This window comes from Halyomorpha halys, unplaced genomic scaffold (assembly GCF_000696795.3).
Source record: "Halyomorpha halys isolate HHAL.00 unplaced genomic scaffold, Hhal_1.1 Scaffold126.1, whole genome shotgun sequence".
NCBI lineage: Eukaryota > Metazoa > Arthropoda > Insecta > Hemiptera > Pentatomidae > Halyomorpha > Halyomorpha halys.
The window spans coordinates 650232-665624 of record NW_027112074.1 but is presented as its reverse complement, the minus strand read 5'-3'; the positions used below and the strand labels follow the sequence as shown (position 1 = coordinate 665624).

Below are 15393 nucleotides of genomic sequence, written 5' to 3'. Positions count from 1 at the left end.
GGCAAAGGGAATTGACGATAATTTATTAGGTGTAAGGATTTCACTGGGTACAAAGGGCCAGTACAATATTGTGTGGCCCTGGGTTATATGATGTTGTTGGAGGGTGTTCCTGAGTTAGCTGAGGCTCTACATTAGCAAACACATGTCTACAGAGGTTTGATTCTGGGCTTAATAGGTTTACTTTTATTTTATGGGATTCCCATGAAATGAAAGCTTGACCCTTCCACAAGAGGTTAGTTAGTTACCTATAGGACAACCCTCCTCTTCCTTCCTCATATGTCAATAATAACATGGTAGGATATAAAAAAGACAATAAAAACCTTTAAGGCTAGGGGTACCAAAGGGTTTGAAAGGTATGAAATACCCTACATAAGGAAGAGAAACTCCCCTGAAACAATAAATTGTGGTTACCCCCTTAACTCTCCTTTCGAGCATAGGCATTGGACCCTTTCTACATGAAATGGTGTGCTCAAAATATGTTTTTGGTGTTTTAAAGTACGATTGGATTTCGCTAGTGCAATATTACTTTTATGTTTAAAAATTTTGCATTTACTTCCTAAAAATCTTTTGCTGGAATCAGAGTACTATTAAAATATTTTGAGCAAAAATGCTTATATTGAATATTTATCTTTTATGACAATCAAGTATAGAGGACATAGAGATATCTGAAATAGTAATTACTTCATATTTGATTTTTTTTTTTTTAACCTTCCTTATGAAGAAATGTATATGACCAAGGTTGTGGTAGTGTTTTGTTCTATGGATTCTTTATGGTGGCAGTTTGTTGGACTAAAGGAAGGATAATTCTTCTGGTAGTGTTCAGATTAGGTACATATTTGTTTCATATTTACATATCAGTTTTATTCATTCTTTAACAATGACAAAATAATATTTTATACAGGAATGTGCAAGCTAAGTATTTCATAACTGACTAAGAAAATAACTATTTAGTTGTCATAGTGGAATATTTAGCAAAATATATAAATAACCACTATATTACACATGACATGAGTAATTCCATATATTAAATGTATGATATGGTTTTAACAGTTATAACAGTTGGCTTATTCACTACATATTGCTTTTTATTGCTTTCTGATTGAGCTGCATCTATCAAACTATAAGTATCATCGTTATATCACAAAAAATTTATACATTTATGTTATGTAAATAATTGTTAAAAACTTAACAACACAACTTAATTTTAGTTTTAATAAATACAATATATATATCTTTGTTATTTACAAAAGTAAACTTAATACTACATTGCACAGAGGTCTGGACAATTTCTACGATTGGAATATTATATAAATAATAACAGACAATGGCAACATCATTAACTGCTAAAACTTATACTTTAAGTAGCTAATTAATTATTAGTTAAAAATACTGTTATGTATCTATGACATATTGGCTTTTATCTTTGGCCTCTGTAATTCACCGAGTTTTAAGGTTCACATACAGTTAACTGTGATCTACTTCAGAATGGGTAAGTTAATAAGTTTATTTCAAAGATCTTAGATAATTTATGCATTTCTTAGGAACATTAGTCAACAAATTCGATATCTTAGCTGGAAAATAGATTTTAATACACTTAATTTGATGTTTAGCACAATTGATTTAAATATTAATCACCATTTTTTCAAATTAATTTTTCGTTACCTACTATTACTAATCTGTACAAAAAAAAAATCTTCGCCATTCTACTCAGGGAATATAGAATAGCCCATATTTACAGTCAATCTTATCACTTTGTGATTTCCTAAATCATAAATGTTTTGTAAAAAATAAATAAAAATTAAACAAAATCAACATAACAATAAAATTTAAAGTTAAAGGAATTAGATCCTAAGTACTTAGGCAATAAAAACGATAAAATATATTAGCACCAAAACAATTAGTCACAAGATGCCGATGTGACGGGCACCGCAGATCTAGTAGGCCATGTTGGTCCTGATGTGCGCCAGCTTGCGCAGTTCCGTTTTCTGGCACTTGCCCCACCAGTTTCTTTCGACGCAAATGCGTTCCGTTTTGAGAACGAAGCACTTGGTTTGCACTAAGTTGAAGAAGAGTTTGCCGACGAAGTTGGATGCTGTGGAACCAGACATCTTCAGGCACGTCCGAAACCTTAAAAGATAATTAAAAACATATTAGTCAAAAGTATTTTTTTGTAAAAATAAATTTGCAATAAAATGTTAAGGCTACATAATTTAGGCGCTGACATGGAAAAGACGGTATTTAAAAAAGTAACGTTTGTTAACGGCTAAGACAGAAATCAGGCCAATATATGGGAACAAATTGTGGGCAATTGCCATTCTGCTATCACCAGAATCTTGGTTTCTCAAATCACAATTTTTTTGATTTGTTTAAAAAAAAAAACGAACTTTTCCTTACCATCTAGGAAAAGACAGTATTGTACTCGACTCAAATTTTCAATATGGAGTTTTTGTCAGATCTATCCTCTTAAGAGACTCCTGAGTAAAGAAAAAATATATGCATTTTTGGCTAATGTTCCTTTATTTAAAAACTTGTCAAAATAAATCAGTCGTGATATCAGTTAGTAAATAAAGTAATAAGTATATTGGTAAGGTTCACAAAATCTATTTTCAGAATTTCTCGACACTATAACCGATTCATCATTACATTATGGGGTCGTCATAAACGATATTCAATGTATAATTATGAAGAGAATAAAATTTTATTTGTGATAATAATGAGAATAAAATTTCATTTATTTTATTTCATGAGATAATGAAATTTCATTTATTTTATTTCATGAGATAATGAAATTTCAAAAAAATAAAAAAATACATAAGTTATCGTATCAATATTAGTGGAGGCTTTGTATTCATATTTTTTACTTTTCTTATCTCTTAGGTAAGAAGAGAATTTAAATCGGGTTAAATTTTCGATATGCAGATTTAAACGGATCTATGCGTTACAGAACTCTCTAAGATTAAAAATTTGGTGTGATTTTAAATGGGTATTTGAAATGTAAATAAATTCTCTACAGAAATGAAAAGATAAATACAAGTATCTATTATTAGTGAAGATTCAGCAATCAAATACTTTATTGGTCTTAGCGGCAAGGAAAGTCGTATGGGGCACTCCATATATTTTTCAATCACTTAAAGCACAATTTTACTCATATTTCTAATAATCTTCAAGTTAAATTGGACTGACTGCTCAGTTTTGTTCTTCTAGATACCAGGACACGAGGACATCCCGGGCAATTGTCAAACTGTCCTAGAGGCAAAAGCTGTAGCTATTGATTCCGCCATATGACTGCTTTGATTGTCCTCATAGCGGCATTTTTACTCTCATGACAATACAAATAATAAATAAATGACAAGCAACTTGGAACAACACAACATAAAACAAACTAAGAGTACATTACTTCCATGGAAGACTACCCAAAGCTGCAGACACGAAGTAGTACTGAATAGACTACGAATTGGACAAACTCCACTATCTCAAGGATACTTATTGTTAAGAACTTATAGATCAACACGTAGACAGGGTAATGTACCCCTAGCTATTAAACACATGTTGACAGACTACAGGTATTTGATAGACACCAAATTACTATACCATTTGTCAACTTTACTAAACAATAAGAGCCCTTACATTCCGGAAATGTTTGATTAACTTAAGAAAACAGATATATACGAATATATATATATATTTTTTTAAATTTATTTTGATCTTTATTACATTAATTAATGCCACTTACTGTTATTGAATATTTTTTTTTCAATTTTATTTAATTTATATATTTTTAAAAATAAGAACTATTGGCATCTGCTTATATACTCTAGTGTAGATATAATGGTGTTGGTAATGTTCCCGAGAGGTCAGTAAGTATGCTTAGGAAATCACCATTACTGTGGACTGCCTTATATTATATTAAAAAAAAAAATCACAATTTTTTTGCACATCTACAGCATAAGGCAGAAAACTACTAAAAAGTTGAGCTTCGGAGGTATTGTTTTTTTTTAGATACTGTGAGTGAGTGGTATTTGTTATTTTATTTACTAAGAGAATAAAAAACAAAACAAAAATCGAGTAGCCGGAATAATATGATTAAAACATGTTTATCGGCAATGCGTTGATATTCCTTTCCAGTGCTCCATTCTCAGTGTCCTTTGGATCCCCTCCCCCGCACTTCCTCTACTTCCAGACGTTATCCCCCTCCATGAGGATAAATATAATAAAAACTATACAGCACACTATTGCAGATAACGGGAGGAAGGTGGCTGTAAAGATCAGCTGTTGGGCTGTAAAGGCCTATCTCTTCCGCAAGTACACCTCTCTTATAGACCATCAGCATCATAACTGTCTGTTTCAGTTCGTAGAGGGAGGTTTTCGTCGTACCATTTGAATTCAAGCATAAATCATCCTACTATAACGTACGTTTAATTAGAAAGGCGGTATTTAAAATAAAATTATAAATAATCTTTGACAATTAAAAGCTTTCATTATAGACATAGGTTTAAAACCATCTTATAAAAAAGTGGAATAAACAATGTATATCGTGGTGATCATGTTTTAAGAATTCAAAAAATATTTAAATTGACATTAAATTATAAATGTTACACTGTCGATGCTTGTTTATAGAGTTTTAAAAATTTTATTGATTGCCTTTTTTATTTTTGCCTGATTATCTAGCAACCATGAAACACGTAATGTAGTAATTTTCAGTAGGTACAAGGTTGGTTTGTTATATCTTTTAGTAATTCTTAATACAATCATTCCAAAACAAGGTCCTAAGAATCATAGCAGCTCCCTCCCTCCATGGTTTACAAGAACTACAAGTGAAAACAATAGATTATTTCATGAAAAAATGGTTTACTAAGTTCCTATCCCATTTACCAGTAGTTAAAGGTATATTTATTATCTATAAAAATTACTGTTAAAAAAATTAAAATTAAAATCTGTACCACTACAACTCATGGAGGGTAAGGGGTTCAGTACTTTGTAGGAAGTAGTGTTACTAGAAAAATAACTGTTATCATTATTAATTTTCTTCACTAAAAATAAAAAACTAACAAATTGTTATAATAACCATGTAACCCCCAAAGAGCCCCCTGACCCACAGAGCTGACTCACGGCTACAGTGAAACATAGCACAGTGCCTTACCACTGAGCTACTCACTCCCTTATATTCTTGATTATTATAATTATATTATTCGTAATTATGCTTTGAAAGGTTTAATTATACAGAATTTACGATATCAAAGTGCAACAAAATTTAAATAGAAATAAAATCCTGGATAAAAGCACAAAATGCTGATTACTTGTCGTAAATCGGTTGGTATTCATGGCAATCTCCAAGTGACAGTCGTACAGTACAGGAGATCGTAGTAGTGTTTTCACAACTGTGACAGTATGGCTCTGATTGTTCACACGCTCGGAGTACTCCTAATCTCGCTGAAAACTTTTCCAATGAATGATAAAAACTAATAATTGAATACAACAATATTCACCACAGACAAACAATAAATAGGAAATAGACAAGTTATAAATTATAAATACGGTTAGTATAATAAGGTCATAAAGTGTGATAGTTCACATGCAACAGATAATGTCAACTTTCACGCCAATTCTAATAGTACGGTAGTACTAGAAATTACTTTAGTTTACAAGCTATTAGTATTCGCGTTTGCTGTAACCGTGGGGTGTTTATTGCTTAGGAACTCATAAATTTAAATTACTGGACTATTTTTGACTGTTACGAAAGGGCTTGCCGCTTACAGCTTCAGCTAAGAACAAATACATCTTTAAGTTTTAAGGATAGCTAAAGAGTGTCACTCCGATCTTATTTATAAGTTTAGGCATTGATAGGGTTCAGTGAAGGGAAATTTTTTTCGCGAAATATCATTGGAATTACTGACATATAACAAATTGTTTGGTAGGTTTTGTCATAATTGTGTAAAGAAATTTACCCAAAAAATGATGATATAAATGCAGAAAAAAATGGATACGAAATGACTCACACGTTTCCAGCAACAGAATGCCTTTATTGGTCTTGGTCCCTCTCTTCCTCTCTATATATATAATTCGATCAGCTAATCTATTCTGTCAGCTGACATCAAATATATAATATCGGTATAAGATTCTGTATATATATATATATATTTATAGAGAATCTTATACCGATATTATCTACCACAGTATGGTAATAGTGGCGGCCCCTCTTAAAATTACTCTCAGCCTGCGAACTAACAGTTGGCCATTTCAGGCGATTTAACTGTGCGCCTAGGCGTCGGACAAGCAAACTAACTAGATCTATGGAGGGTGTGCTGGGTGCACTGTTGTTCCCATTAATCTAAAATAGATCGGTAATTGATGTTAGATTTTGGCGTTGTGATTGGGGATGTTTTGTTTATTTCGCCATCACTAGTATATGCTTACAACATTTAACTTTTGATAAATTTATAGGTAAAAACGACACTTTTCCGTTTAGTGTTTAACTCAAAAGAATATGGAATAGGTGAGAACTTTTCAGAAGACAGAATAACTAATTTCAATTTAAAGGGGGAAAAAGTACTTTTAATAACATTATGCGTTGCTAATTGCTGATGTTTTTCTTTTAACTAAGTATAAAAAAATTACAGTTTACTAAAATTAACATTTTACTCTTAACCATTTATTCAATAATAATTATTATTGAAACAATATTCAAAATACTGTGGAGTTAGGCATTCCTTCAACTGAAAGGCTCATATAATAATTCAGAATAGTTAATGTAAAAAGTTGGCCCCGTTCCGCTTAGCACGTGTGTCAAGAAGTTAACCAGTCTCAGGAAGCTCACCATTAAAGGCACTGATTAACTTTAAATTAAATCATTATTTTTAAATTATAAAATAATGAGTTAATTTGATTTGAAAAAATTAAATTTTTTTACCTTGTTACAAAAATTGATGATTTTGAAAATTATGTATCATTAAAAATGAATGGAAAATAAATAATAAAATTAATTCAATACATTTAATCGATTTTTTTTCCTGAAGCAATTTCCGAAATTTGGTAACAAAACCTTGAAAATTTAATGTGGTGGTCTTATATTTTTAGAATTATTGTCAGTAATTCCTGAAGTATTGCATGTAGCTGTTTATCATTATAAACATAATTTAAATTCATTTTTTTTTAAAACAGTGGGTCCCTGTATATGTTTTTGAAGGTGCAAAAATGGAAATGCTATCAATTTTAAGATCGCGTACTCTCGTATTGATTTATTTTAACATTTAGGATTTCTTTTTAAGTTTTCGGAGCTACAGTGTATGGAAATACTATAGATTTTAATTTAATAGCGTACCTGCCATTGTCTATCGATTTATTTCAGCTTTTTGAATGTTATAGCATATTGGAATCTAATATATTTGTTCGGGAATGCAGAAATTGTAAAAACTATAGTTTTCAACTTTATTTGTAGTCAACGATTCGACAAACAATTTAAGTCTTCATCAGGGCTGTTGTGACTGGTGGAGATGTAAATAAAGTACTTTTACAGTAGTTTTGAGTGTACCTTAGACAACACATTAACAGACTTTAATATCGTATAAATCTGAAAAGTAAAAATAAATGTATGCTTGAATGCGCGCTGTCTTAAAATCGATAGCATTTTGATTTTCTATACCTCCGAAAACATATAAAGGGTCTCCCATATATTAGTTATCAAACAAGTTAAAGTCGATTCGCGTGCGCGCCATCGATCAACATAAATATTCAGCCTCCATAATGATGTAGATAAAATTGTATAACATAATTATAATTCAGTAATTAGGAAATAAATGAAATACACTTTTCATATATTAATTAATAAAACTGGGCCAGATGTCTCATCTCAGGAATTCGCAAACCCGCAATGTTGGTGTCAGCTGAGAACAGACGCGGAGAGAAGAATGCAGAGCCTGAATATCATGCATCTCGATGAGGCGCCGCTGAGGCAATATCGACAGAACGCAGAGCCACCTGTGCACCTGCAATTAAAATATTTGCCAGCAATGAGATACTCCAGAGACAATGGCTATTGTGCATGTATGCTCTATACCAGTTCAATGCCAATGTCGATTTTCAATAGGTGACGGCTTGAGCTCCTCAGGGTTCATTGATTCACAGAGGTACTTAACCTCTGCTATCGATACATTTGATCAGTTCAAAGCAAGGTTACCGTAGTCCAAAGCATATACCAATAGCTCAAGTTTATCAAAACGAAATAGCCTCAATAAGTATTTGCTAAACCACGGTCTCGTTGGTGACAACGAAAACTGCTTTTCAATAAAAAGACAAATCAGGTATTATTGATCATACATACCAGCTTGCTGTGACTCCTACTCTTTAGGCTAATCCGCCCTTATCGATTTTGGAGAAAAATCATAAGTATAACTTTTACTTATTATTTTTATCAAAAATCAATAAGGGCGGATTAGCCTAAAGAGTAGGAGTCATAGCAAGCTGGTATGTATTATCAATAACTGATTTGTCTTTTTATTGAAAAGCAGCTATGTCCACATTTGTAATAAAATCATTGAAAATCATCTTGAGTGCTGATTATAATTATATGTTGATAGACACAGAAGAGTGCTGTTGCACATCGTTTTGGAACAGCACTTTCATCAGGTACTGCAGATCCCACGTAAATCTATAACGGTACTTCAAAGTATCTTAAACTTCCAGCTCCTAATATTTATTTGGACTACGGTTTCTTGGTTTTCGTAGTGCTTTCTGCTAGGCTAGAGATGAGTCTGAAGAGGCTCATAAGATGGCTCATGAAATACTTCGGGTTTCCCAGTCACTCTCATGTCTTCTGTTGGTAGTAGTGTTAGCCTATTTTCCGACGGCAATCTCTTGTTGTTTTTCTTTTCCAAGAATTTAAAAGCAAAAAACACCTAGATCCTTGATCTTTTCACTCTACGTTCATCTATCTATTCGTTAAACATTAGATTCCTCCTGATTGATTTATTTATGTCTTCTAATAGAACCGCCTTCTTTAGCAAATCCTTTCTCATTCGTACAACCTCCTTCTGGAATTCTCTCTCGATCTCTGTTCGCCGATCCTCCTCCGTTCTTTTCTTTAAACAACACATATCCCTTCACCTTCTTCATAATCAAACGACCGTTTCGATGCAAACCATATATATTTCCATAATATTAAATGTCATTGTATTTTAAATCCACATTTTTTAAATTTTAAATATTTTACCAGATAAATGATCATGAAGTCTGAATTATGTATTATTCTCAGAGGACATTTGTTTCACAATAAAATTATGGTTTCATTTCATGCGTTCTGCATGCATTCTGAGTCGGAAAGACAAGGTATAGGTTTAACTGGCGAATCTACGGAATGAATATTACCCTTCTTAATCCTGCAATTATAGTTTGGTAACTTTTTTGTTAACTTGCCTTCCTTGTTTCATCAAAATAAATAAATGGATCACGATCATTGATTTGCCTTTCTGGGCATGAAGTAATCAACTCTAGAATAAACATCTACTGTGGACAGAATGACCTGGGGTAAGGTGACCACCATACGGTCGTTCGAATAAATGTTGTAGAGCTCACCCTCGGAATCCATCACTCGATATCAGTCCAGAGAACTAGAGTCGGCTTTCTTACGATCAAAATGGGACGATAACGCATACTTAAGGCTAATATCCCCTTACCAGAGGCTGAACGACCTAAAAGAAAAATTATTCCCAGGCAGAGACAAATACTCTGTTCGCTGGACATATTTCATCGCGAGGTGCCAGGTTTTTTGTTCAACGTCCTACTAATCATCACTTGTGGTTTTATCTCAGTCCATCCCGGGAGTATGTAAAAAAGCTTCGAGTCACTAAAGGTACGGGCGATAGGTTAGGAATGGTGCATTAATTAATGATTTGAAAGAAAAGGTTCATCGAGTGTCGTAATGGAACCTACTGACATACACAATATTTCGGTAACAATAATTTATAAAAATAGATTAGTTTAATTCAGTCAGAAAAAGGGCTGCATTTTCTGGACTAGTGTTTTATTTTTACATTCTTTCACCAAGATCACCAATATTGAAAAGGAAATTGAGATATTTTTTTTGTGACCAATTCCTTTGGGATATCTCTAGAATGTTGATTTTTTTAAGAAAAGATTGTTTCGGGCTTCAAAAGAAAATCTTAAGCGACGATGTGAATGTGTGAAAAATTATTATTCTCTTATGGCTATACAAATATCCTTGTTTATCAATATAAATGTTTTAATATGTAGTCTAAGTGTTGATCACGTACAAACGATCTTTTTGACCCTATCTTTTGGTGTCTTTCTCCCTTTCACAGCCACGCCTTGGAAATGGTCACATTTATAAAACCATCCAGAACTGCATTAGTTGTACAATTTATTTTTATTTTGGTAAAGGGGATTTCCTGTAGTAACTGTCGTTGAATATTCTTATATTTCTACCAATCCGTCTTTTCTATTGCAATAAGCTTTGAATTCCAAGGTTGTATTAATTTTAGGATTCGTAGAAAAATGTATTGTTTTTTTTTTTTATTATTAAAGAATATTGTTGACATACTTGTTACAACTAGGACTAATGTTGAATACACTGAGATCTAGATAAACATACACACACTGACTATTTGGCCTGCATGACCTCAGAAGACCCCTGACCTTGTGAATTTATTGGGCCAGTCCATTTGTTAGAGAGCGAGGGGTGTCCGGTCGCCTGGAAAGAGATAGCACCCCCTTAATTAACTGCTTAGTATTGCCTCTGTTATATCTTCACTTTGTTCTGTCGTCACTTTTACAGACATTTTCGACTTTGTCTCTTTTCTTTAGGTTCAGATCTCTTCGAAGATACCGCATTGAAAAATATTGAGTCGAGGTATATAGATGTTAAACCTGGATCTATATACTTCGACTATTATATAAATATATATCTGCACCTAGAAGAAAGAGGGGGCTATGTTCATTTTTTGGCAAATTAGTATCATTACACATTTTTATTTGTCTTTCTAACTCAGAAGTATTGCATAACTGTCTGCTAGACTAATTGTAAGAGATGTTATTTCCTTTAAAAAAAAATATCAGCCAATAAGGTAATCAGCTATAAGTATATTAATTGTAATACTTTATAGTCAACGTATTGGCTTATATGTACGATAAACATAAAAGAATTACTGAATCCAGCAAAGTAGGTCTATCAATTAAGTAAATGTCGGAAATAAGTTTTACCGGATCTTTCAAATTTTCTGAATAGTTGATTTTCAGTTAATAAAAGATGTGATACACGATAGATTCTTGAGACAGGCTCTTTGGAGCCAAAACGTCGACTTTGATGTATTAAATGTTATAAACTCTAGATTCGAGGATAGAGGAATAAATATTTTATTCGAAAGCAAACATCTGTTCTAACTGGAAGAAGATAGTTGACAGTATGAAGTAGATTGGAGGAAGATAGTCCGGGTGGCGTTCAATAACTGAACAAAAGTTGACAGCAGAACTTCATTCTAGTCAGTCCTGTGAGGGGTCCAAAGTGGGGCAAAACGTTAGTTAACAATAAATATTTCTTTTGTTATTATTTTGATACCTTTATTGACCGTCACCCTGACAACGAGTATCTTCCAACCTGTCTTACTGTTGTCATATAAGCCTTAGAAAAAGTGATAGGCTGGAGATATCGGATATAAGCAATATCCGATACCTCCAACCTACAGAATTATTTTTGCTCCAATAACAGATTCCTCTCGTGTCCAATCCCAAATCCCTCGTAAAAAGCTAAATGCTCCTTATTTTGTCACAAATAAAATCATACATAAAGACCTTAATGTTCCACATGCAACAGAACTAGCCCGAACCATATATCTTTCCTTCCATTATAAACTCCTTTCTAACCTCGCTTCTTCTTCCATTCCTACCAATCCTCCAAGGCGCCTGAAAAGAAGATGGTCACGAGACCTACTAATGTAAAACGTCATTACAGTGCTATCAATGGGTAGTTTCTCTATACGCCTGTATCACTCCATTATAACTGAGATCAAATTTACTGAATGTATTTTAATGTATAGTTGTAAATATCAATACAAATATTTAAAAAAATCACAGTTATAGATTTAAACTAATAAATAAAATTTATTAAATAACCTATACATAATCATATGTACACTTATATAAAAAATAAATTTGTATGTGATTCACGTGTAATTATTTGGAAATTTTATCATTGTTACTTATATTTCCTTGGTAATGTCGGTTATTTGGTTTCTCAAAAACTTTTGAATAACGTTCATGTTGAGAAATATTTGTTAACATTTTTAAGTTGAGTCTAATGAACTAGGAACATTAAATGGAAAGCTCTTGCAAGCATTGAAGATAATTTCGTCTACCTTTTGAAAATTTTTAATAGCATATTATTCGTTTTTGGAAAGCTAAGTGCATTTTCTTACTCAAGATTTTCAAATGCAGTAACAAGGCATATACATTTTTATTAATTTAAACCTTAGTCAAGAATTTGATACCTTTATTTAACCGCCACCCGGACTATCTTCCTCCAATCTGTTCTAATTGTTGTCATATAAGCCTTAGAGAAAGTATTAAAAGCATTTCAAAAGATGCATTTTCAATTCCAAACAGATGAAATCTTAATTGCATTACTTTTCTTTTGAGAGGATCTGTGATAAATGACCCAGTTTCTTCCAATTAACAAAGTTTTAGCAATTTTGCAATCAAAATTTTGTTCATTTTTAAAATTGTGTTCATTAAAATGAAATTTCAAAATTCGAGAAATCAATATCTTCTTTCTTCTTTTACTAGTTTTCTTTCAAAAGCAATAGCTTATTCAAGAATCGAATAAGGAATATCCAACGTTCATGAATATTATCCAAATTTTTATAATTTTCACAGACCCGTACCAAATTTCTTTCAAACGGCGGTTTGCCAACACCTGTCCTAGCGCAATCGCGAGAAGAGTTACATGTTTTTAAATAAATGGTAAGCATTCTTTTATTTAGACGGAAACATTTGTTGAACTGTTGCGTTTTAAATTAAGGAAATGGGATATAATGTCTTTCACTTCCGAAGTATAATATAATTGATATCCATATTGTTTGTTTTTTTACTGCATAATTTTCAGAAACCTTGTTTCGCACGTTTAGCGAAAAAAATTATAAATTTTTCAAACTTGGTAAATTGTGATTTCAGAATTTGGCCTTTCTGGCGTTTCTCAGTCAATAGTTGTCAGGTTTTACATATTCATTCAGTTTCAACCGCGACTTGACGGATGTATGAATTAGAAATGTATAAAATAATGTTCTTCAATGTGGATACAATCTCATTTTATTGCTGAATTCTGGTTTAATTGTGATTTGGGATATTTCTATTTGTCGTTGGATTCTTCATATTGCTCGCTTTTTGTAATCAGCAGATATAAGAGGCTGAATTGGAGACGATATCAAGTTGGCCGTGGTCAGTGCAGCCATCATCCGACCTTGAGACGGCAGGTGTGCCAACTTGTGTATCAGAGTGTCACCACGATCTCAGCCAGCTAAATTTATTGCCCTGTAATCCGATAGAGATCTGCCGATATAAGTTTTCCATTTCAATAAAACCAGAGATTATTTCGCTATTATGTTTTTCGTCTAGTTCCTTTAATTTTTTTAAAATATTCAACAATGAGTTCAATTTCATTATATTACTCATTAAATTAAATCAGAATGCCCGTAATACGTAGGATGTCTGATTATATATTTTTTTAAACTTCTTTTTATCATATTATTTATTAGACTATATTTATTATATTTAAAATATAACATTTATTTTTTTTATTACTTGTAACATCGTAAACTGGTTATGTAAAGACAACTAAAATACTCATAAGGACTATAGCGTTAAAACAATTGCGTCGAGTTGGTTCTATATTTTCTTTTCCTTTCTACATCCTATCATCGCTTACCGGCGGAAGCGTCCATGTAATTTTGACTTGCTTCCGAAAATTCAGGTTCAAAGCTAAAGTTTGGGGGAAAATGAAAAACAATTTTGTTGTACTCAAGGGACGTTAAAAATTTTACTTTAAATCTTACGTAGTCATGATAACCTTAGATAGTTGAGGGAAAAAATGATTAAAGTGTGTAGAATTACTTGATATTTTCTACTATAGGAATCAAGGAAGGACTCAACCCTTAAGCTAGGGGTGTCGATAGGAACCGATTGGTCGAGTCCGTATCGGATCTAGAAGTTCTGAATCCAACTGGCAATGAGATGAGCTTATCTCAACTCTACAGGCCAGACACTTTTAATTGTTTCCAAGTTTGGGCTTAGTTCGTTGGGTTTTCCTTTACACACTGCTACTTAAAGGTCCATCAGCAAGGATGAGCTTCTCTCTGCTGTTGCAAACTTTAAAGAGCTGAGTGAAAGGAGTATAACGGTGACTTACAGTAGTGAGCAATATTAAAGTTTACTCACTGTAGTAATAAGGAAAATACCAAAGGTAGTAAAAGGTAATACCCAACACGAATTACTTCCTTTTCTTTTCACTGTAATGCACTTATTAATTCACTTTTCTTTTCTGTTTTAGAGGGATCGGAAAAAAAAAGTAATAAGATAGAGGTTCCAAAATATCATTTCATTCTAATGTTAAACATTTATTATACAATATATAATAGTATCATTATTAAATGTTTTCCAAAGAAAACTTATTATCCTAAAAAAATGGTAACACATTATGTTATTGCCACATCTATGCGATACACCCCTATTATATTCCTACATTGTATTATGATAAGTCTTGGGTCAATGTAACCGAAAAATCTTCAAACAAATTAAAAAAAAAAAAAAGAATAAAAAACCCACATGTTGTTTTGTTATTTAATCGATTATTATATTTGATTAAAATATTTATCGAACCATGAAATCTTTGACGTAGATTTGTGAAACAGACTTAATCAATTTGCGTTTATTTCTTCTAAATTTCTACAATTACTTATACTAAAGTTCTCGCATTCATTCTTTTCATTTGGTTCTCAGTTTTCCAAGATCTTCTTAAACACTAATGAGTTGAAATTAAACCAAAAATACAATTTTACTCTTGGACGAAAGTACCTTAAGAATAATTATATTGTTAAGACATTACAAGCATAACAAAGAGGGCAAATAACAAAGACGGAGACTGTTAGAGTTAAACTATTAGAGGCTGTATCTAAATTAATAATTCAAGATCTTGTATTTAATGAATGAATGTAGAGGGAGGAGATCAAGTATGATCAAGGATTTCAATCATAAACTCCTGAAAATATTTTTGGTACTTTATTAAAATTTTTGCTTATATTCTGTTTATATTCTGAGGTAATTTTTCTAGAGGTTTTTTTTTCTCTAATATATAATGTAAGAGATAATTGATGTTTAAAAAATAATAAGTATATT

General features: G+C 32.1%; 1 protein-coding gene across 2 annotated transcripts in view; it reads right to left on the bottom strand.

The window, feature by feature from the left end:
• Positions 1-603: 603 nt before the first annotated feature.
• Positions 604-15393, bottom strand: part of GIIIspla2 (Phospholipase A2 group III) — a 164208-nt gene continuing 149418 nt past the window's right edge. The window contains exon 6 of one of the 2 annotated variants that reach the window (XM_067050023.1): positions 604-2127. In XM_067050023.1, coding sequence (XP_066906124.1) covers positions 1935-2127 — 193 coding nt within the window. In that variant the 3' untranslated portion in view covers positions 604-1934. The remainder of the gene's footprint in view (positions 2128-15393) is intronic. The other variant, XM_067050024.1, reaches the window with a different exon arrangement.